Here is a 24,749-nt window from a genome sequence, read left to right on the forward strand (position 1 = left end):
GCATATTCGACGAAGTGAAAAGGTTAAGTACAGGCAAGAAGACCGGGACAAGTATTTATTGAATGGAATGAGTACAATGTAAACATAGCTTTTATTGGCCAGTAGTGACTCATTCCCATATGTTTTATTCCAGAGAATGAGTAAAACAGTTCCAATTTTAGAATTTGAGACCAGAAATAACTGTATTGTACAATGGCTTATATAAATAGCGTTTTTCCAAGTGTTAATTTTCATACCTACTGACAATGCAACTTCATTGTACTCCGTACTCAAAAGGACTCGCAGCCATGCCTTTGTGTAAAGCTTAGTCAATGTTTCTCTCTTATCTGGAACAGAAAACTAGGGAAGGTAAACAAATTAACAGCTGCATGTGCCAAACATTCTACTCGTGTTTGAATAGCCCATAAGGTAACTTCTCATAAGTTGATTTTTTTCTTACAAACAAGGCTATTGCTCCTTTAGTGCAATGTATAACAGGGCTAAAAGCATATAACCCTGTATACAAGATTGGTTGCTTTTATTGAAGATAACAGTGGGCTACAGGAAATGAAGGCTTACAGGTGGCTCATGTATGTCATGCACACCTCAGGTACGTGTAACTTTGCTTTACTCAGGCACTCTAGCTGGGCCATGCAGTTGTATGGATAGCACTCAGTAGCGTGGTCATTTTAGACTGGCAGTTACTAACAAGCAATTTGCAGAAGTTCTGATATCCACTTCATAAGAAACAGGAGACTGAAATAGTTTTCTGTTCTTGTTCTTTGCTAGTACTGTAAAATTAATATAAAAATTAAAAGGCCTGAGAGGAGGTGGGTTTTTCAGAGCAGTAATTTAGGCTCTTGTGTGAACTGGAGACCACCACCAAACTTTCCACCTTGTCTCTTACCCTTGCGGTAGCTGTTGGACAGCAGTTACAGAAAGTAATTGTGAATTAATGTTAGAGCATTTTGATTTCATTTGACTTACTATAGTATTTCATTGCAGTGTTGCTATAGTAATTTGCTAATTGGTACTTTTTATTGTGTTACTAGACTTTTCAGATATTTCTGGGCGATGTATTGCTGAAAGCACAGCCAACTCAAAGACAGAGTTCACTCTCATGCAGAATACTAGTCCTGGCCATGAGCTTCTTTGCATTTTCATCATTCCCTCACATTGTAGTGATGTTGGAGATAATACCTAATCATTAGCGCTGTATAAAGTTAGTATATTCATGATTTGGTATTCAACGCTGAACAACTGGTATTATTTTTAAGTTCCATTGTGGTTTAAATTATTTCAAGAAAGCTTTTGATATTTTCTTTTGAAGATACAAAGCCCACTGAAGTATAAGGCATTCCTATACTTTAAAATGCTCAACTGATGAGCAACTTCATAAAAATGAAGTAAAGTCCAGAGAAACTACAAGTTTCAATTGCAGGTAAAGTACAATACTATATTTATATGTATATTTATATCTATACCACAACAGTAAATAGAAAGTGCATCCCCTGAGAGCTGGCACAGGAAGGGGCTAAAGGGCAGAACTGATAGGAATTGAATTGAGGATGATATAAAGATGGATGTGAAGAGATTATATTTGCATATCAGGTCATTCACAGCTTAAATGATTTATTCTCTTTAATGCTTGAGGATTTTTTCCTTTCAGATGTGGTTACTATTCATAAAGAACACCTCAAATAAAATGAGATCATATTCTAGAGGGTGGTATGGAATTTAAGGATGTGCATTTTTTTCAGGGCTAGCAATGCGAAGCCCTGACACACTGTATATTCCGTAACTGTCCCATTAGGATTGTATACAGCACTGGTGAACCAAGATTTTGGTAGTCTTCTTGCTGTTCTCTTATGGTCTTGTTCATCTGTGATTTTTATTTCACCTACACAATCTCTCTGAAATCCAAAGACAAGCTAAGACACTCTACCTTGCTACTGGTACTTGGTACAGTGTCTGCTTCCATACTGCCAGGCATCACAGCAATTAAAGATGTCATCTTAAAACAAAAATACTGCGGTAGAGTAGTTCCTCCTTAGAGCAAGTTAGTTGGCATACTTTCTCAGAGTAAGAGGAAATGCCATGCTGTGTGGGATGAAGTGTCAATATACCACTATCTGCAACAGAAAGAGAAAGTGATAAGCAGGCTGAAACGTTAGGATGTGGGTGGATTTGTTGTTTGTTTTTGGGGAAGGAAAAAAAACCCTCCGTGGAGCACTTGCTTTGTTACAACATCAGTGAGGCAAGTTGTTCAGTGAGTTTGTTTTAAAAGCGCTATGCTTTAAGGGCTTAGATGACTGGTCAGGAAACAACACAAAAGGAAAGAAGGCTTGCTCTGCGTATGCAACTTTTCTGGAAAGTTCTTAATTATTTCTTACTTGATTTTGCTTTATTCTTTGCCTTCCATACAGGCTGAATATTGAGGTGATCTGAAACGGCATTTCCATAGACGTGTGGTGTCAGTCTGTTTCAGGACTGAATTGCAGGGAAAGAAATGGGTATAAATAAGCAGCTAGCACTAGTTGAAATGATTCCTTCTAAACAGAACTGCTTTGTCCTGCATGATAGCCCAAATTTTTTTTCTGTGCTTTAGAATAACAGCATCTCACGTTCTTAGCAATTGTGTATGAAATTCTCCGTTAAGATGGCATGCTTCATGTCTTTTTGCATTAGTGTTAAAAAAAACAGTGTTTTATCTTACAAGTGATGTTGAAAATCTTTTGTTAGAGTATTGCAACTTAAATCCATGGAACGGTGCAAGCAATGCAGAAAACTTGGAGAGTAAAGCTTCTGAAAGAAGGACACTGAAATATGGAGAACAGTGTGTCTTTTACGTCTTCTAATAAAGTCTAGTGCACAAAAACCATGAGTTGCCTAGGCTATTATTGCTGTAGTTGCAATGAGTTATGAACACAGGCTGTATGGATAAGGTTTTCTGTGAGGCTTGAGTTGAAATGTGCTGCTCCAAGCACTCAAAGGCGGGCCAATTACTACAAGCTTGCCTGGGGAGGCAGGAGGTGTGCTCAATGCACATACTCCATCACAATCGTAAAGATAAAGCTGAAGTTTTCATTTAATTGCCACCTGATTACTACAGTCATAATCTTTCTCTTTTTTTTTTTTGCTTTTCTATCCCTGAATTAAGGGGAATGGCGGCGGGGGGGGGAGATATGGACTATAAGTGGTTTTGGAGCATTCACGTAGAGACCTTTATAGTTGAATGTTTTTTCAGTCTTTTCTTGGTGTTGAGCTTTCATGTCCCCGCTGATGGCAAATGCATTTCTGGCTCTTAATCACTTCTAGAGAATGAGGTTTTAATGTTTAGATTGGCTTTCAGCATTGGCACCCCAATTTGTGGATGTTTCAGTAAATGTGTGATTGGACAGCTCATCTGTGTATGTCTGATGTGCTAATAGATGCAGCTTGTGAAAATGTCAAGACTGATAGAAATTGGGTTCAGTTTAAACATTAATTTGTGACCTGGACAAGTTGGATTGATGGGCATAGGCCAATGGGATCAGATTCAACGAGGCCAAATGCCGGGTCCTGCACTTTGGCCACAACAACCCCATGCAATTCTACAGGTTTAAGGCAGAGTGGCTGGAAAGCTGTGCAGAGGAAGAGGATCTGGGGGTGTTGGCTGACACTCGCCTGAACATGAGCCAGCAGTGTGCCCAGGTGGCCAAGAAGGCCAACGGCATCCTGGCTTGTATCAGGAATAGTGTAGCCAGCAGGACCAGGGAGTTGATCATCCCCCTGTACTCAGCTCTGGTGAGGCCGCACCTCGAGTGCTGTGTTCAGCTGTGGGCCCCTCACTACAAGAAGGACATGGAGGCCCTGGAGCGTGTCCAGAGAAGGGCTACGAAGCTGGTGAAGGGCCTGGGACACAAGTCCTGTGAGGAGCGGCTGAGGGAACTGGGGTTGTTTAGTCTGGAGAAGAGGAGGCTTGGGGAGACTTATTGCTCTCTACAGCTACCTGAAAGGAAGGTGTGGGGAGCTGGGGGTCGGCCTCTTCTCACAGGTAACTAGTGACAGGACTAGAGGGAATGGCCTCAAGTTGTGCCGGGGGAGGTTCAGGGTGGAAATGAGGAGACAATTTCTTCTCACAGCAGTCAGGCATGGGGAGGGAGGATGGAACTCTTACATTACTTCAGTGGGTTCTACGAAGAGTAAAGCATATACAATACAGTTCTCTTCCAATTTTATTAACTACCTCTTTTCCAGTGATTAGGGTAATAATGATTTGGATATCTGTCAGGGCAAAAGAAAAGGACTGGTTTGAAGTGCAGTCAGGTGCCGATGTAAATGCATAATTCAGATTCTCCATCACTTGTATATAGAGCTGCAAGTGCTTAAAGTATTATCCATGTGGAGAGTCATCACTTAAAAAAAAAAAAAGATACTGCTTCTAGAGGAAGATGTTTAAACTTGAATACCTAGCACATTTTATATTTTCAAAACTAATGAACTTTATTATGTTAACTTACCCTGCGTGCACCAGTTTTTCTCTGTAACAGAGTTTTGGTTATACAGAGTCATAAGCTAAAAATAGAAATAAGAGCTTTAAAGCTCAAAACTCAAGGAATTTTCATGAACTACAAATAGCTATCATAAAATGCATTTTAGAAACAAAGAAATTGCTTATTAAATATAATGCATTTTTTTGCTTTTCAAACAGGTGAACCAAGGGTGGCATTTCTGGAATATATCTACTTTTCCTTCCAAATAGATGATAAATGTGTTAAGCTAGTGAAGTAATTCTGGTAAGAATATTTTCTGTTACAGAGAATGTCATATGTATAAATATTCAGTCTTGCCACTGAAAGAAGCTTTTTGTTCTATTATTACTCACAAACTTGTTCTTTCCTACCTTATTTTTTACTTGTTTGTAAATGTTTCCTGATCGGGCAGTATTAATCTTTCTGCTACATTTCAATGATCTTAAGTCATTTGTGCCCCTTCATGGAAGTTCTGTGCTTGGATGTTATGAAAATATTTGAGTTTTGAAGATTTTACTTCAACTGTTTACATAAAAATAAAGAGTTAAATATGCTGTAGTATTCATTAAATGGGTTTTATATGGATTAAATATTCTTGTTTCTGTAGTTGCTATCACAGATCTTTTTTGTCTTGCCTTCATCAATGATCTAATCAGTTTTCTATAGCTTACTTGCATTTCCTTTGGCTTTTGTTTGTTTTAAACTTCTCAGCATATACTAGTGCTGACCAACTGAAAAACTGTAGTGTAAGATAAAACTTAAATTATTTATTAAGAGTGGATATGCAAAGCATATGAGTGCCTTGTGTGCATTATGTAAAGTAAAATTAGTTTAGGAGTCAGTATCAATGCTTTTAGTATTTTCTCCTGAACATGCACAGCAGAATCAGTATCTTGAATTGTGTACATAATAGTAGTGATTGCCACCCACTCAGTTGATTTTGTTTGAGGGGAAACACTGTTGGGGGTAAGTCTAAAGCATTATATTTATAAGGTTCCCACATTTATCTTAATTCACTATTTTTTCCTTTTTTCCCTTGAAGCAAGGTGTATATTACTTGAATATATAACAGGGTAGAAGATAATGTCTCCTAATAAAATATTTAAGAATGGATTTCCTATAAATTCTGTTTAATAGCTACCTGTTGTCCCTGTATTTTTTAGTTTAAATGCATTTTAGAAGCAGATGAAGATTGAAGGTCACATCTAGCTTTTTTTTTAAAAAGTGAAATTAAGTAATTAACTTTCATTTATGCAATGTGAAGGAATGCTGTGTATCATGGGCTTCACATGTTAGATTTATAAAATGAGTGTTTGGAATAATCAGCTGTTAGCTAAAGTCTCACTGAAATAAATTCTCAATGCTTATCTTTCCTATTCGTTTCTACCTTATATTGGTATATTGATTCCTCAGTCCTTCAAATCTTTCATGTTTGGGAAGTGGACAGATAGTGAAGAAATGCCCTTCTCTCCCCCCTCTATTTTCCATAAGGAATGCATTTTCTGTAGTATTTAATTTCTGTACTTCCCTCTAATTACAGCTCAGACATGAGCAGTGCCAGTAACTCACTGGCACGGGAATTTTTGACGGATGTCAACAGACTGTGCAATGCGGTGGTCCAGAGGGCAGAGGCCAAGGAAGATGAAGAGGAAGAAACTCATATGGCAGCGCTGGGACAATACTTAGTTCAAGGCCGTGGGTTTATTTTGCTTACCACACTGAACTCCAGTATTGATCAGGTAATAGTTTTTCTTACCTCGTTATAAACCTTTTTGTGTTGTTTTGAAGGGGTTTGTCTGGCTTGTATTCGTGGTACTGGTTTTCTTGCCCTTCTTGTGTGTGTGCAAGTTAATTAGACTAGAAGTTTAGAAGGATAAGTTGCAACTACATTCTGTCCTTCACCAAGAACAAAAAATAGCTAATATAACTTCGCCAGATGACAGTGGTGGCTATTAAACTTTTGATTAGTTAAGCCATGTGTAAAACTTGAGTGCAGCAGCTGGGTGGAAAGAAGCAATAGGTTAGAATTTTTGAAAGGAATGAGTCTTTTTAGGGAATCTGCAGTTGACACGTAGTTGTTACTTTGAGAAGGTTCTTCTAGTTTAAAGCAGTAAAATAAGATTAAGTAACAAGCATCTTTCATTTTTGGGGGGCAATGGGGAGAGGAGTGTCATGCATCTTTCAACAAAAATTCTGAGGATAGTTTCTTGTTGACTGTCATGTGTATGGATGATTGATATTTGAGTTGTCCTATTTAGAGTCTATCCCAGAATCCCATATATGCCATAACTGTAGAGTTTTTTAAAAAAAAGTCAATCCTTCTTTCCTAACTGCCACCATCCTTCACTGATGGTGTAATTTCAAGAAAAGGCTCCAAAATCTTACTAAGCTTTGCCTATTCAGAGAACTTGATTGAAACGTATTTGCTTTGTTCTTCACCATCTTATTTGTTTTACTGTTTAGTAGTTCTCTACTTTCCATCCAAGAACGAAAAGAGGTGGGGAACAAGAAAGCAAATACAAGTCACTTTGTAAAAGTGGATCTAATAAAATGGAACTTCAATTATCAATCTAGTTTGTAGTGGGGTTATGTTGTGGTTTAACCTGGCCGGCAGCTAAACACCACACAGCTGTTCGCTCACCCTCCCCCCTCCCTCTCTGGGATGGGGGAGAGAAACGGGAAAGTGAAGCCGGCGAGTTGAGATAAAGACAGTTTATTAAGACAGGAATATAATAATAACAATAATAATAATAATAGTGATAATGACAATAGTATTAATAATAATAATGTGTAAGAAACAAGTGATGCACAATGCAATTGCTCACCACCCGCTGACCGATGCCCAGCCTATCCCCGAGCAGCCGGCCCCCCACCCCGGCCAGCCACCCCTATATATTGTTTAGCATGACGGCAGATGGTATGGAATACCCCTTTGGCCAGTTTGGGTCAGCTGTCCTGGGTCTGTCCCCTCCCAGCTCCTGCTGCACCCCCAGCCTGCTCGCTGGCAGGACAGAGCGAGAAGCCGAAAAGTCCTTGGCCTGGTGTAAGCACTGCTCTGCAACAATTAAAACATCAGCATGTTATCAGCGCTCTTCTCATCCTAATCCAAAACATAGCACCCTACCAGCTACTATGAGGAAAAATTAACTCTGTCCTAACTGGAACCAGGACAGGTTATTGATGGACATGTTTCTGATTCAGTCTTTGGAATGTTCAAGCTTAAACTATTTCAGTTGGTTTCATTCAAAGGAACGCTTTTTTTTCTGTGAAATACCAGGTGATTTATCAGTGAGGTGTTTGTTGAACCAAACCAAGTGAATAAGCTAGCATGAAGAAATTTAGATATATGTATGCGGAAGTAGCTGATGCTGCTTTGCAAGCTGTAATTCATTTTACCTATTGACTTCAGTAGCTTAGCTGTGTAATTGCTTAAAACTTTAGCAAGAAGTACTCTGAATACTTAATCTATTAAAATATTTAAGTAGATAGCATGTTAACAGGTTTTTTACTCTTGTCCTGTCTTCTAACGTTTGCAAATGTGTTTCTAAGGACTCTGAATCCAAAATCTGTGTAAATAAAGGTGTGTACGAACATTTCAAGTCACTCTTAAATTCTAGGCTTCAACTGAAAGCAGATTGGTAAGAAGTCACAACACTTTGTTAACAAGCTTACTCAAAGTTGTTTATCTTCACACATCTTAATTTCATTGCTACCTTGAACATTTGGGTAAAGATGTTCCTTTCACTGCATATCCCTGAATTGTGGTAACTACCAAAATGGTCAAGTCAGACTTTTTTGAAGAGGAAAAAGGTGGGATTTCTTGATCTTTAGGACTGAAACCACACTGGTAGTGATGCACAGCAATGAGGAAATTAATTGTTAGAGTTCTGTACCTTCTACTGTTTGTCTGCATTAAAATTCTTAGAGTTGAAGTCTTAAAATCCAAGTAGGATTTTGAGGTATTTTAGTAAGTAATCTGTTTTCTGAATTAAGAATCATCTATCTTCTTTCTTATATTTTTACCTTTTCATTGTGAGTCAAAAACATCACTTGATAAGTGTAAGTTTTTCATTGGTTTAAATGTGTTGGTCTGGATAAAGTAGAAAGCATCACATAAAGTTCTCTTAACTTATAGTTCTCTTAACTTGTATTTCTGTAACTACAGAAACTTCGAACTTTTCCCGTGCTTCATGTTGACTTTGACTAAATCAACTAGTTACTTGCTTTTGACTTTTCTTTCCTGGTTTTCCTGTTTGATTTTTTTTCAGAAGCATAATAAATATCTTAGATGCTTTCTTATTGGCTGCAGGTAATGATTGTAGCACTCTTGGTGGTTAGGTAATTTTTCCACTGCATAAAACAGAAGAAGGGCTTAGGGAACTGAACGTTTATAGCTTTTAAAAATAAACCTGAAGATTATTCAGGAAAAAAGTACAAAAGCTTATTTGTTTTGTTTCTAACATAGGAGCTGACATGTCGGGAAGAACTTCTGACTCTTCTTCTGTCACTTTTGCCGCTGGTGTGGAAAATCCCTGTCCAAGAAGAAAAAGCAATAGGTAAATTTTATGAGTTATGGTATTAAGGACCTAGAAAAAAGTGATGCATTGTATTTGTGTATTACTACAGAGGAAAGGAATTTGAAAGAGTATGATATTTTCATGGAGGTGGAAATGTTTCATGGTGAGGTAGGAGGAAAAACTGGTTCTTAAAGTGATACATGCTGGCACTGTAGAGTGATCAGAGGTAGGGTAAGAAAGACTTTACTGAAATTGAAAAAGAGAATAGGCTTAAAGACTAATTAATATCAGACAGAGTATAAGTGCGATGAAATGGTAAGGAGGTAGGCTCTGAAAATAGAAAAATACTATAATGATGAACAGACTCAGGTTGTGTTTCTTAGCTGGATGTTCTGTGTCAGAAAAACTGATGTGCTAACAGGAATTAAATCACGGGAGTTCAACTGCTGAAGAATCAGTTTAAAGCAAATTAAAGAACTAAAAGGTACGATAAAAAATAAAGAAGTTAAAGGGGTGATACAAGATAAGCCTTCACAAGAAGTGAACCAGGAAATGACTGTCAACTTCATTTTCTGGGGGGGCTTTTGCATTTGTTTGCTTTCTTAGAGGATAAAACATATGATGAAACAAATGAAAAAATGGTTTGTTTGAAAGGATTCCTCAGGATTCCCACCTGAAGCTTTCCCAGTGCTCTCTGCAATTTGCAAGTCCTGTGAATCTAAAGCTTTGTTAATAAAGCTTTGTTAATGTTTGGAGACTTAAGGTATTTAAAATGCAAGCTTCATATTACTTTCATGTAATTAACTACCCTGCTTGCATCTTTCTTCCATGGTCCTGGAAGCATGATTGAATTAAAGAAACATCTTGGTCTCATGATAGCTTACTGACTCTTCCAGTTTAGTTTAAAATGCTGGTGTTTTAATAGGATAAGATGTATTGGTTTTGCACTTTGCATAATGCACGATTTTTCCTACTACAAGCTTCTGTCTTATATTACTGATGCAGTAAAGATGCTGTATTCAGTTGTACACCAAGAGCTGGGTTTCCTTGGTCTGAAATAAAATATATCTTGACCCATCTGTATTAGGTAACTTTTTTCTTTCTGTGAAAGAAAATACTCTTTATTTTGTAAAGTACTTTTAATTAACTTCCTGCCTCCAAAACAGATGATCCTTAAGGAACTATGACTGTGAAGCAGCAAGGAACAGTCATTCTTGCACATGGAAGCACTTTTCTTTCAGTTTAATGGTTGTATCTGTAGTGTGGGCTTTTGGGGCTTTGTTGTTTTTTTTTGGGGTGGTGAGGTGTTACTGTTAACTATCACATTTTTTTAAATACTGAACTTACTGGATGATGAATGTTTGCAGTTGTTTTATGCTAGGTATTCTATTGCCCAAGGCATCCAGATACCATTGTGACATTAATCAGAAATGATAATGGACTTTATCCAAGAGCACAACCAATCTTCTCCAACTGCTTTTTCAAATTATGGTCTGAATCTACCAGTACAAGAGAACTGGAAAAACTTGTATTTTATTCTTCAAAGTCATCTTGCCAATTGAATCAGACTTAAATTTTATATTTGCCATTTTATACTGAGTAGCTGAAAGGTGTTCAGTCTTGACTTGGCTTTTGTGGGAACATTCCACACCTTAATCAGTACTCCTTTCCATCTTCTTGTCCTGATTATTGCAGTAAGTCTACAACTTTTGCCTGTTGCTTTTGTTTGGAACAATTAAAGCTGAAGTGATTGAGGCCTGTATACTTAAAGATATGCAATATTTCTAAGTAGGTATTTTTTCCCTATTACCACGAATACTCTCAGCTGTTTTTCATATGTTCTTATAAGAGGGCTATGAGTGAAGGCACTCAGCTCCTAAAGCAGCTGAGATGCATAAAGCAACAGTAAGTCATCAAATTGAAGACCTTTTTTCTCCCCTTTAGAGAAGCTTTTTTCATTGTTGTGGGATGGGGTTGTTTCAGAATGATTATTGTGAGACTTAGAACACATAAAATGGTATGCACACAGTAAATATTACTTGTGTTACTGCCTAAAACTGCTTCCACAGCTAAGCAATAAGAGATCTCAGAGTTGGTATCTTGCTGATTAATATTTTATTACTGCTGTATTAGTGTAAGTTAACTGAAGTTGAACTGAGTGTAACTAATGGATTATGGTTTTGTTTCTCTATATCTTATCTGTAACAGCCAAAAATTTTTTTTCAAACTACGTTTTCTTCCCCTTGCTCCTCAAACAGTCCTTTCATGTTCTTGATAAAACCTTATATTTTAAGGGAAAGGAATAGCAGTGCCTACAAATAAGTTCTGGGAAACTCTAGCACGTTTTTGTCTATCCCTAATTGAAAAATTAACTCTGCTGTCTAGGCTTTAAAAGTAAGCCAGTATTGTTCCTAAATGTCAGTTGTTTACTGACTTAGTACATGCCTGTAGATGTCAGACATAGGCAAAAAAAAATGGTCTATTAAAATACAAATTTCTTTCATATTTTTGAAGCAAAAGTATTGAAGTATCTCCTATTTTTGTTTTTAACATAATTTTCCTGAATGTTTCTTTAATGTTCCTTTGTTTTTCTGTTGCAATAGGTTTTAATATACCCTCTACAGTAGACATATGCCTGACCAAAGAGAACAATTCAAGTTCCGTGAAATCTACTCAGGAAAAACTAGGATTAGATGGAAGCACTCGTTCGTCTCTTCAGGCTTCTGTAAAACTAAATCCTCGATCTCGAAAAAGTGGACATGTGCGCAAAACCACCCATCGTTACTCTGTGCGAGATGCGAGAAGATCTCAGCTGTCCACTTCAGATTCAGAGGGCAATTCTGATGACAAGACTACTGTAATGATGAAACACAGACGCTCCCAGTTCCTGCAGCCTTTTTTAACGTATCCAGTTAGGGAAAGCTACCTTGTAGGTAGAAGTGACTACTTACCTGCTGAAACGGTACCAAATTCTAATCTCGATGCCCCTAATCTAGAAGACTCCAGCCAAATTACTCCAGCACATGAGCTCAACCCAGAGATTTTGAATGAGCCAGCTGCAGGAATTGTTGAGAGCAACACGGATAACTCTCCTTTTGACCTATGCCATGTATTATTGTCACTGTTGGAGAAGGTGTGCAAATTTGATATTAGTTTGAATCACAGTTCTGCTCTTTCAGCTAGTGTGGTGCCCACATTAACTGAATTCTTGTCAGGATTTGGAGACTGTTGCAATGTAAGTAACACAGAAAATGAAGTAGTTTCTGCAGGGTGGACAGAAGAACCTGTGGCTTTGATCCAAAGGATGCTCTTTCGAACTGTACTGCATCTTATGTCTTTAGATATTAGCAATACAGAAACAATGCCTGACAATTTACGAAGAAATTTAACAGACTTACTTAAAGCAGCATTAAAAATCAGAATTTGCTTAGAAAAGCAACCTGATCCTTTCGTTCCAGGGTACAAGAAAACACTACAGCAGCCGGTTCAGGATGACTTTGTATTTTCTAGATATCATCACAGAGCTTTGCTTCTACCTGAGGTTATAGAAGGAGTCTTGCAGATTTTGATCTGCTGCTTACAGAGTGCAGCCTCTAATCCATTCTACTTTAGCCAAGCTATAGATCTGGTTCATGAGTTCATACAGCATCAGGGATTTAAGCTGTTTGAAATAACAGTACTTCAAATGGAATGGCTGTGTATGAAGAATGAAGGAGTAACTGGGGAGGCCTCAGAGCATCTGAAAGCCCTTATCAACAGCATCTTGAAAATAATCAGCACTGTCAAAAAAGTGAAATCAGAGCAGCTCCATCAATCAATGTGTACAAGAAAGCGGCACAGACGATGTGAGTACTCTCACTTCATGCATCACCACAGGGATCTCTCCGGGCTTTCTGTGTCTGCTTTTAAAAACCAAGCTTCCAAAAATCCCTTCGAGGCAGCTGATGGAGAAGTTCATTATCCTGACAGATGCTGTTGCATTGCTGTTTGTGCACACCAGTGTTTGCACTTGTTGCAGCAAGTTTCTTTGAGCAGTACTTGTGTTCAAATTCTCTCGGGTGTACATAATGTAGGAATATGCTGTTGTATGGACCCAAAATCTGTGATTGTCCCATTGCTTCATGCTTCCAAGTTACCAATATTAAAAAACTTTCAACAGCACATACTGAACATCCTTAACAAGTTTATATTGGATCAGCTGGGTGGAGCAGAAGTTTCTCCAAAAATTTTACAGGCATCATGCAATATATGTACTGTTGATTGTGATCAGCTTTCTCAGTTGGAAGATGCCTTGCAAGGCAACTCTAATGATGCCGGTCTTGCATCTAGTTCCTCTTGCAGAGTTCAGGGAATTCTGCCTAGCAGTGGATCTGAAGATATGTTATTGAGATGGGCTGCATTAGAGGCTTATCGGGACGTTGTTTTTGAAGAAGACAAACTACGTGGCATGCAGATTGCAAGCCATATCTGCCACTTAATCCAAAAGGGAAATGCAGTGGTCCAATGGAAACTATATAACTCTATTTATAATCCAGTGCTTCAGAAAGGGGTTGAGCTAGCTTGCCATGCTCAACAAGTGGGAATAACTACAGCTGATAAACACACGTGCAGTTACCATAGCCAGTGCTTGCCTTATGAAGTACTCCAGATTTATTTGCAGACACTCCCTGCGTTGCTTAAATCCAGGTTGGTTGATTTTCTGCTTATTAGTGGGAAAACATGCTATTTATGTAGTACAAAGTTTTATATATTTGTCACCGAGTAGGACACAAACCTTTTTTGGACAGTAGTCTGCTTTGGATATTGGGGGGAGGTGGGACACAAGATCAAAACAAGATTTACTCCTATATTCATAAGCCATACCAAATGAGGGTTCTGCAGTGATGGGCCATGGCCTCTAACAAGTCAAAACAAAGCATGAAAGCATGTAGAAACAGTCTTTGTGACATACTCTTTGCCTCTTAATTCCTCATGCTGAAGTGAGTCAGGAATGCTGAACATGTCACTTTTCTGTGTTAATTAAACCACTAAATTTTCTGATGTTTCCGTTTTTCTAATGTTTACAGAACACTAATCATTTAAAATGGTTTAAAAGGAGAATAACATTCTTCTAAGAAATGAAATAAATTCCCTATTTATTGTGGAGTCAATCAAGTAGCTGTTGAATAAATTTCCATTTATGTTTATTAATAGGAATGTGTCCTTTTTTCCATTAAAGTTTCTGACCATTTCTGTTGGAGTCTTGATAAACTGAAATGAATTTAATAGGGTTACCTGAGATGGTTATGAAGAATAGACTAGCATTCCAATGTTCATGAAGGCTTGCCTAATACATTTCTAACATTTATCCTTATCTAAACAGTCCAACTATCAATTTCTGAAGAAGCATGTAGTGAAAAGCCCTTTGTGGCAAAGAGATAAGAGAATTAGTTTAGATTTATAAAACAAACAAAAAACCTTTAAGGTATCTTATCTACCACTGGCCTAAAACTTGTATATATACAAGTCAGTACATGACTTATTTCATTCTAGAGTGCTTATCTCAGTTACAGTGAAAGCTGATGGTTCAGAAAGGAAGATGGAGAGTAGGGAAGGTGGATGTCTGCAAGCCAACATAGTACATTAAGAAACTTAGATCCTTACTTCAAACTGTTTGAATTCAATGTAATATGTGGAGAGTAGAAAGAATGGAAAAATATACTTGGAAATTCCCCCCCAATTTTTTAATATTGAACTTTCTGGTACAACAGTCCTACAAAGCTGTGCTTCAAATGTATTTCAGATACAATTCAAGAGTGTTTTTACAACTGTTAACACACTTTACTAGCTATGTCTATTTAAGATCTCAAGTTTGAGAGATTCGCTACTTTCTAGTGAAGTCACAGACATGAAAGACATGGGGATATTGACTAGCTACAGTTGCTAATAAAAAGTTAGGTGGAAGTACCACCAAAATGCATGTTATAGAGTTAAACACCTTTTTTAATGCTTTGAATATCGTATATCTGTGGTCTGTGTTTTAGTGGTTAACCAATGTTATTTCCTACATTGTATCTTACCAAAAAGAGATGGAATTTTCCCATCACATTCCTGAGGTGGGATACTTACAGCAATTACTGTAAATGTCATCTGTCCTTGGTGTTACTTAGGTGTGGACCAGAGGATTATTTTTGGGTATCTCATCTTATGAATAGCTCATGAGGTCTTACAATGTTAAATGTTCCTTTTATGAGGTAACTCTTATGCTTTCTCTCACAGGATAATTAGGAACTTGTTTCTGAGTTGTAATGGAGTGAATCAAATGACTGAGTTAAACTACTTAGATACTTTAAGAAGCCATTCTTTGAAAGTGTTAGAGACTTTGATACTCTGTCTTGGTGATCAGCAGAAAGAACAAGCAATGCCAGAACTAGAAGACCTCAACAGTGAACATCAGACGTCTATGCCTGACTTGCCTGCAGCTCTTTGTAGCCAGCACATTGTTTCAGAAGTGCCCCAAAGCCTGAGCAAGTTTTATGCTGGCCTGAAAGAGGCTTACCCCAAAAAGAAAAAGTTTGAGAGTCAAGACATTCATGTTAACACAATAAACCTATTCCTCTGTGTTGCTTTTTTATGTGTAAGTAAAGAAGCAGATGGTGATCTGGATTCAGCTAATGACTCTGAAGATACATCAGGATATGATAGTACAGCCAGTGAGCCGTTGGGCCACAAATTACCATTTCTGTCACTGGAAAGCCTTACTTTGCCCTCCCTGGAACACATTCACCGGGCTGCAGATATCTGGTCTGTGTGTCGTTGCATCTATTTCTATAGCTCAGTTTTCCAGAGACAGTTCCATAGACTTAGAGGCTTTGAAGCATGCCATAGACTACTCATCCTCATAATTCAGAAACTTGCAAAAAATGAGAAGGAACAAGACAAAAAGGAGAAAGTACTGAGTGAAAGCAAAAGTTCACATGGGAGTCCTTGTGCTGACCGTCTCAACAAGGATGACGCTGTTCAGTTCCCTAAGAGCAGGGAGATGACACAATCAGAGCTCAGTAGTGCTGACCATCTTGCTGGTGCAGAACAGCTGGTGCCTGAGTGTGTCTCTTGTGACATCTCTGTGAGTAGGGAACATGCTTCAGTTACATCAGTTGCAAATCTTGAAGAGATTAAGACTTCTGTAAGAGAAGATACTGAATGGGCACTTCAGGGTATCAGACTTCTGGAAGCTCTGCTGACAATTTGTCTACACAGTGCAAGCACCATCCAGCAGAAGATGGAAGGGGAGGTTTTTCACCAGGTACTGTGTAACTTCCCTTAGTTTACCTTACTCATATTTGTTATGTATGGTATTACTTTAACAATAATTCAGTCAGAATTCTTCTTTTGGAGATTAAAGAAGGTTTGTTCTTACTCTGGTACCATAATATGTGTCATGCGTCAAGTGTACTGTTTAACTGTAGGCGTTGTAGTTGGTGGTAGTGGTCAGCAGGCGTGAAGGAGTGGGAGTAAGCAGACGGACAAACTGGCAGTTGCTGTTTCTGGGAAGGCATCTCCCCTTGTGTCAACTTGTTTCCCTTTTTCTGTACCCAGTAAAATACTGATTTGTACCCTGCGTCTCTTTGTCCTCCAACATGATCTTTGTCTTCTGCTCTTTTGGGTTGGATCCGTGTTCGTGCCAGTTTCTGCTTTCTCAGAGGCTGAGGGAGAATGTTGTAGAATGGCAGAATAATCCAGCCTGGATATTTTTACCTTTGTGGCTTCTTGAATTGTATTTCCAGTTTTTTTCATTTGTCTATTACAGTTTGAGCCAACATGGTTAGTGTGGCTAAGGGCTGAACTGAACATCATATGCTCTGTTCTGGGTTAATGCATCTTGAGTCCGAGAGAAGACTGATCTTAGCAGATGGATTTTTTTCTTCTGTAGCCTAAGATGGTCCTGACTAGAGGAAAGGGATGGTTTCCTTGGCCCATAAATGCAATAGTAGATGTTGACTACTGTAAATTGCTGGCAATTTTTTTTCTGGTTGGGTATGGCCTGCTCTTTCTACTTTTTTTTCTGTGTAGTTCTTTTGTCTAGTCCATGCTCTATGGCGGCTGTCTGAGCTGATGGGTGAGAATGGTGAGAGAGACTTCTTTTCTGAAAGGGTCTTCACTGGATAATGTGTGACAGAGGTGAGATGGAAGGATTGTTGCGTAGGGAAGACATGAATTGTATGCAGTACCTTGCGTGTAATGTTTTTGATGAAAATGCTAAGCAGAGCATGGTGCTTGAGGAAAGGAGTATTAGAGGGCACGGATACTTAAGACACCCGAAGAAACAGTTATTTAAGCTTTAGAGGTGAATTAATTCAGCATACCACCAAAAGCTGTTGATTCATGGAAGACACCTTTGCTGTGCTTTATTTTGATGGTCATCTTGAATTGTACTTGGCAGTTCACTGTAAAAGCAGGAGGAAGTAGGTACAGGTGAGAACTAGAAATAGGTGTTTTTTCTGGGCCACTTGTTGTTTTCCTTAAGTTGGTCTTGTCACCCTTGATCTTGTTAACCTATCTAGTAATAGTAATGTGGTGTGGTCTATATGCACTCTGCACTTAAAACTGTTTTAGAGGCATTTATTTTTGAACCATAGTGCTTTCGCTTTTTTAGGAAACAGCAAGTTGCCTGGATTTTTCCATATGCAGATTGCTTAAACTACTAAATCTTTGTCGTGGCAAACATGACAAGTCTTTGTTACCGCAGGAGACCTCAGTGAAGCCTGGTAGTTCTAGCTGGGAAATCTAACCAGTGTAGGTGGAAGGAAGTTCTTAAATGGGAATAGTGGACTATTTTAGTTAGCTGAAACAGAATAACGTGAATCAAAATGTTTGTCTCTTCCAAACTGTAGAATGCTTGTGTGGATGATATCTTGCTCCAAATAAGAGAACAGCTTGCTCAGTCAAAAGTGCTAGAAACTGCCTTGGCAAAGCCTCTATTTGATTCACTGCTCCGTGTTGCGTTGGGCTCTTTTTCTGCTGATCTGGATCGTTCTGAAGAAAAAATAGAAAAGGTATGAAACACCGATTAAATACATACTCTAATTCTAAATACTGCAAGGTTTGCCAGATCTTGTTTATGTTGTTTAGGTCTGTGTTTTTAAATGATAGAATGTTTAAGTGTTTGGTTGTTGTGGTTGTTGAAAATGAAATCTCTGATTCTAATGTGTTTAAGTTGAATGATGGTTATTCGTATGCTCCTTACATTAGCTGCTCTGAAATGAGTCATGTCCCCCAAAAAGGAGCAAGCTATATTATACTTTATAGAAACACATAAAGTTCTCCTCACTCTTCCATTCTGTAGCAGGGAATGGAAAAACTCTCAGAGGAGAGCATCAGAAGGTGGATGTTCACTCATGTCAGGGGCTGCAGACATACCTTCACTGAAGAGTGGATGTCAAAATCTTAACTTATGGTGATTTTTGCAGCAACATTTTTTCTTAATGCATTGACTGCCCATTTCTCAAAACTTTGGGTAGCTAGCAATAAAAAATTATTTTTGCAGAATCCATTTTCCATGTAAGAATGAAGTATCCTTAGAAAGAATCTCAGGTTTCTTGAAAGTATGTCATCTGTTTTTTTTCTTTTCCCGATCGGCATGAAGAAAGGTTCTGGAAGGTTCTAAGCTACTTTCTTTTCTGAACTAAGATGGTAAATTTGTTTGGTGTGTTAAACAGACACATTACACTGAAAAGGAGCCTTTGTCACAACCTGGAGATATTTCTGAAGAAGCTGAAGAATCACAGTGCTGTAGCCTTAAACTTTTTGCTGAAGAGGAAGGGTATGAAGCAGATAGTGAAAGTAACCCTGATGACAGTGAAACCAAGGATGAAGGTAAATTTGAACTTTGTGAATATGCAAAGCAGTCTTTACAACATAGCCAGGCTTGCTAGTCTTTTTGAGATGTACAAAAATAGGGTGTGCATCGGAGGCCTTTTACAGATACAGATAGCTAAGGTGTTCTAGTTCTGGTAGGATCCAGTTATGTTTGGAGAGATATGTCTTTACACTGAGTGTTAAAACAACTGTTTCTGTCCTGGTCTGAGTTTCTTGCTCTGAAGTCATGTTGGGTTGTCTTTGCTGAAGTGTATTTGTGATCTAGAAGCAGTTTTCTCCAGAGATGCTTATCAGGAGGCAGTTTATAAATCAAGGTTCAAAATTTTATGTAGTTTCATAGTTGCTAAAAAGTGCATAGTCTAGTCTTACCTGTTTTCATTCAACAATCGATATGCACGTTTTACTTTTTTGTGTAACTTTGAACACATTTTTTTGTGCTGAACACCTAGATACTTATATTTTGGTATGAGGTCAGCATGAACTGTAATGGCAGCTAATAGAACTGCATTTCACTATTACTGTTTACCTGTATGACTAGGCTTTATCAGTAGTGACCTAGAGAAGTGTATACAGCATTTTAGAAGCATTTCTAAATTAAAAATTCAAACTGAAATATTTCTGTGAAACACTTTGAGGTAGCATATGTCTGTACCAAATCATACCAGTTTTGTGACATGTTTTAAAGTCTCACCAAGTTGTAAGAGGGGGGCTTAAATGTTTGGTTCTTGATTGTTGTAGAGATATTCTGCCATGCATACTTCCTGAGTTACATCACTAAACAACTGTTTCCCCCAATCTTTTAACATAAAAAAGGATCATTTAAATTAATGTCCTTTCTTGGCAAGCTCATAGTTCTTTATAGAAGCTCAGGTTCTGATGTGCTGAGGTTCTTATGCACAGAGTTTTACTGTCATATTTTGAGGCGTATTTCATCATTGCTGTGTGCATGTGTAGTTCCCAGGAAATGAAGGCATGTAGTTCAAGAACATGTAATGGGAGAAACTGCATCTTTGCCTTATGTATTGGCAGGAAAATATGAAAATGTGAAGCAGAATAGAAGGCTCTACTAAGTTCTGAAAAACTGCTGATATGCTAGTGACCAATTTTTGTTTTGTACCTTTGAGAAGATTAGAGAAAGTATGTCCTTGGATGTTCTACTTAAGTCTTGCAAACTGTATTTATCTGAGTAATTTTCAGTAAGACTGTCTTCTTTCAGGAGCAGATGTGAAGGCAGAACCAGGGTGTACTGATCCTTCAGGTTATTTTAATGACCTAACTGAACACATCAATCAAGGAGAATTAATATATCCTGAAATCTGCATGTTAGAATTAAACTTGCTCTCAGCTGGTAATGCAAGTTTAGATGTGCTTGCTCATGTATTCCAAAGCTGCCTGGAAATTGTCAGCCAGAAGGAGAGGAATGCCACTGTACTTATAGAACAGGTAAAAATGTTATTAAACAAATGCAACACTTCAGAAATGTAATATTTTCCTTTATTCAGTTCTATAGTAATGGTATAGCTAATAAGGTGAACTCAGAAATATTATTACGTGTTGTTATGGCATTTGGTAAGACCTGAAACAATGTAAAGGACTGATATTGCCAATAAAGCTGCATTGCATTAAAAATTACGAGAAACTATACTTAACTAATGTATTGAAAGACAGCTGACCTACAGAGCTTTTGAGTTTCACAGTTGTTTTTCATCAAAACTGTTCAATAATGAAAGCTCTGCGTGTGGTTTTAGAAACCATCAAGCTACTGAATACAGAAAACAAAAAAAGCAAATAAAGTATATATGTATATACATGTTTGATACATGTATATTTTGTACTGTACTTTTAGAAACTTTCAATGCTATGCCTGAAAAATATTTCACTCTTGCTCCTTGTAAGTTTATATAAATCAGTTAAGCACGTGTTGATGTCTTTGTGGTAATTTTGAATTTCTGAGGGCTAGCTTGTTGTTTTGCTTTTAAATAACTAAGCTTTAGTAAACTTATTTTGCATAAAAAATATAAGTAATCTAAGCTTAGTGTTATATAATAATTTGATGAAGTGAAGTTAGTGCTTACAGGTTAATCTGAAAGCAGGAGGAGAGGCTAAAGTGGGAAGAAAATGTTCTATTTTGGTACTTCAAGTCATTGTGTGAATTACTAGCTTTAAATCACTAGTACATATTTCTCTGAACTTCAGCATGTGAAACAACTTAATACACTAATATTTTTTACTTTCAGTGTGTTTTTAGAAAAGCAAGTATATATCTACTGAACTAACCAGTTTAGAAACTTTGAATATACTTAAGAGACTTTTGGGTAACATTATTTAAGATTGCATTTCTGAAGGATGTTGCTCTTAAGAAAATGACTGACTTTCTAATTACTCTTTAAAATAGCCTTGCACAAAAAGGTTGGGGAAAGGTTAAATTTGCTTTCAATATTGCATCTCTATATACCAACATGTTGTGTTTTGTCACAACCCCGTCAAATTTTTTAATTCTGTTCTGGGTGAGAACACAAGGGAGTAGTTCTCAGTTGCTGAATGGATAGTGGTAAAGGATTCTTTCTCGAATCATCTGGATTTCAGTGTCTTTCTGATATGATGCAATTGAACTGTAATCATGAAAGCATGCTCATTAGCAAATAAAAAAACAATGTGAATCAACTAGAATTATTTTTTACTTAAATCAACAGTGCATAAGAACTGTTTGAAAAAAATACTTGTTACTACTTTGAGCTGGTGCATATTCTTGAGATGTGACATTTTCCCCTGTATTTTTTTGAACAGGGTGCTGTTAAACACATCTTGGGAGGATTTATGAACATACTGACACAAACAGAATCTAGTTTTCATGGTGAGTACAGAGTCTAGGTTACTTGAACACTTTTTATAACTTAATGTAAATAGCTCCAATTTTTTAGCTGTCAACCGAGTTGCAAAACATTGTGAATTCACATTCAAAAAAAAACATTACAAAGTGAATTCATTGGCACGTGTGAATGGATGCAGCTGTCTCTAACTTGTGACGGATATCTAATTTGTGTAAATACAGGGCTATTTCTGAGCTAGTAGAAACTGTTATTTATGCACGTTCTGCCAGATCTGAACAGAATAATTGAAACCACAAACCTAGGATGACAATGTTAACAAACACTACTTGGGAAAAATAGCACTTAGCTCACTGATTAAATCTGACTCCATCACAACATAAGCTTTTATTTCAAATTTCTTTATAACCCAACATTTAGTACTATCTTGATTGTGTTTATCTTGTCAGAAAATACTCTAGCTAATCCAAGAAAGTGGAAGCAAAGTAAATGCTTGTCCTAAGGTAGCTCACTGAATGAGGTTGTTCCACAGCAGGAAATTCTGTAAACCATCCCAGGACTTAATCCCTGGCTCTGTGGGGAGAACCTTTGCAATCTAGACGATAGGTTTCCTAGATTTTCAGACTGTTTTGCAAACCTGGACACCCAACTTGTCGTAGTGATCTAAATTTGTTCAATGGATCTTTAAATGCTAATAGTGTCAGGAAGTAGGTAGGTCACTGTAGAATTCATCTTGTAATCATTGCTGCTTCCTGAGTTCGAAATCTTTTCACAAAACACTGAATTCCAAGTTAATTTTTTATCATAGTTGTATCAAATATAAATTTATAAAGTTTTTCAAAATTACTCTTCAAGAATATTTTCTCTTTATTTTTAGCATGTCAGGTGGTGCTGGTAGACCTGCTAGTTTCTTTGATGAGCTCACAAATAAGTTCAGAAGAGCTCACTCTTCTCCTAAGGATATTTTTGGAGAAGACGCCTTGTACGGTATGTATTCAGTAGCACATTACAAAATTGAGAAGGAAAAAAGGATCCTTTTGTGCCTAAGTATTTTGGGAAATAAGGACTTTTTAAGAGCGATGGTCGTTGTTGAAATAACTTATTTTCAAAATATGATAGGGAAATTGGAGAGAAATGAGAGGATTTTGAAGCCTGTTGTTGAATATACTAGAAACTCCTTTCTTTAGCACAAGAAAACAGGACTTGTCTTAAGCAGATGGACATCATGGTTATGGATGACAGATTATTGTAATACTGCAAAATGTGAAGTCTTTCCCTTAGTTATAAAGCATTTCTATTTCAGGAATGGGTGCTGCTTTAACAGCAGGAATTACTTTCAATACTGACTTAAGTTGGTTTGTCTAACACTGGAATCTATTCCTTGTGTGGGCTAAAATAACTAACAGTTGGTTTGTGTGGGAGTCTGTACAGAAAAACACATGGAAGGAAATTAAGCATTATTGTGGAACATAAAATAGCACCAACCTGGGAAATAAGTCAATCTTTCAACGGTAGCTTGCAATAATTAGCTATGTACCTAGGGAAACATTGACCTAAGGGCTCAGGTAGTTTTGCTGCTTGATTATGCAATAACAAAGGGATGGCCTGTGTGTGCACTCACACTCCCTCAAACAGGGTGTAAAAGGTGTGGTCTTTTTTTGAGGTGTAAATTAATCTTCTCTTCTAGCATGTCAGAAATGTGAGGTAAGACCGCACAATGGCCACCTACAGTGGTTCAGCTAATTCCTAGGCATTGTAACTTGAAGATTGATCTGCTGTAACTAAATCCCCACAACTGTTGGGCCACAGTCTGATCTAGCTACTTACTGTTGTAATTGTGTCTCAGTTTGGATATCTAAGTCCACCTATGTTGGGAAAACCATGAATCCAAATTTAAAGGAAGAGTGGGGTTCTGTGTAGTGAAGAGATGATGCTTGAGTACATGGTATTAAACAGTTTGATTCTTACTTACTTGTTTGGTTTATTTCTTCTAGGAGATACTGCTTAAGGGTGTATTGAAGATTATAGAAACTAATATTTATGTGAACCCGTTGCAATACCTTGCTTTCCCTTTACTGTATGGCACAAATTTGAGTAGCAGTTCTTCACAAAAATCTGCTGGCACTTTCAACAGCAAAACTGTTGGACTAGTAAAAAGAGCAAAATTTTCACAGAATAAGAAAGAGGCAGATGGTGAAAATTTGAGTCACCAGCTGCTTTCTTCTTGGCATGTAGCCCCAATTCACTTGCCTTTAGTTGGACAGAACTGTTGGCCACACATGTCTGAAGGCTTCAGTGTCTCATTGTGGTTTCATCTGGAGTGTGTTCATGAAACAGAAAATTCAACAGAAAAGGGGAAGAAAATCAAGAAAAGAAGCAGACTCTTCTCTGTAAGAGAGAACAGCTTTGATAGCACAGGTGAGGATATAGTACGTGTTTCTATGTAGGTAGCACCAAGGGATTCTGGTTTATTTTTTATTACTAATTGATGTCATATGCAAAGGGTTGCACTTTTTTCTTATGATGAATATTAAACAGAAGTGATAATAGCCTTTCTCATTGTTCTTTGTGTACTGCAAGATATACTTAAGAACTAAGCTAGAGATTTTTACTTAACTAAGCTAGAAGTGTTTTATCTTTGTTAGATTTATGTCTACTTCCTTCAAAATGTGGTGTTTTTATTGAACTTTTAAATTCAGTAAAATGTCTTTATTCTGCTTTGTGTTATGTTGAAGGAAATATTCAATGCTGCAGCTGAAAGGTCATGGGAGAAGACTGTCATATTTAATTGGTCTCATGTTGATGAAGCAAATGGCTTTTGTGTTGTGGCTTTTGTGTTCTTTCTCTTTAATAGAGAGCTACTAAATCTTTTTGATTTAGGATTTAAATACTGGAACTGTTACTTAAAAGGTGTTTCAAATCCATCAAGAGCCTGAGGCTGACTCAGTGTAAATCCTCTAAATTTCCCTGTGTGCCATTATAAATACCAGTAGCTGTAAAAACACTTCTCTATAATTTTTTTTTAAGACTTGCTAGCTCCCAAACTGTTTTGA

The 24,749-nt window shown here is 37.4% G+C and overlaps 1 protein-coding gene across 3 annotated transcripts in view; it reads left to right on the forward strand.

The window, feature by feature from the left end:
* Nucleotides 1-24,749, forward strand: part of LYST (lysosomal trafficking regulator) — an 83,390-nt gene that overhangs the window by 11,631 nt on the left and 47,010 nt on the right. For all 3 annotated transcript variants that reach the window (XM_080584371.1, XM_080584369.1, XM_080584370.1), the window contains exons 2-12: nucleotides 4,673-4,757; nucleotides 6,034-6,232; nucleotides 8,959-9,049; nucleotides 11,614-13,696; nucleotides 15,269-16,295; nucleotides 17,884-18,045; nucleotides 18,709-18,865; nucleotides 20,085-20,311; nucleotides 21,656-21,722; nucleotides 22,574-22,683; nucleotides 23,691-24,114. In XM_080584371.1, the coding sequence (XP_080440497.1) occupies nucleotides 6,041-6,232; nucleotides 8,959-9,049; nucleotides 11,614-13,696; nucleotides 15,269-16,295; nucleotides 17,884-18,045; nucleotides 18,709-18,865; nucleotides 20,085-20,311; nucleotides 21,656-21,722; nucleotides 22,574-22,683; nucleotides 23,691-24,114 (4,540 nt within the window). In that variant the 5' untranslated portion in view covers nucleotides 4,673-4,757; nucleotides 6,034-6,040. The remainder of the gene's footprint in view (nucleotides 1-4,672; nucleotides 4,758-6,033; nucleotides 6,233-8,958; nucleotides 9,050-11,613; nucleotides 13,697-15,268; nucleotides 16,296-17,883; nucleotides 18,046-18,708; nucleotides 18,866-20,084; nucleotides 20,312-21,655; nucleotides 21,723-22,573; nucleotides 22,684-23,690; nucleotides 24,115-24,749) is intronic.

Source organism: Anser brachyrhynchus (genome assembly GCF_964034855.1).
Source record: "Anser brachyrhynchus genome assembly, chromosome: 3".
In the NCBI taxonomy this organism is placed as follows: Eukaryota; Metazoa; Chordata; class Aves; order Anseriformes; family Anatidae; genus Anser; species Anser brachyrhynchus.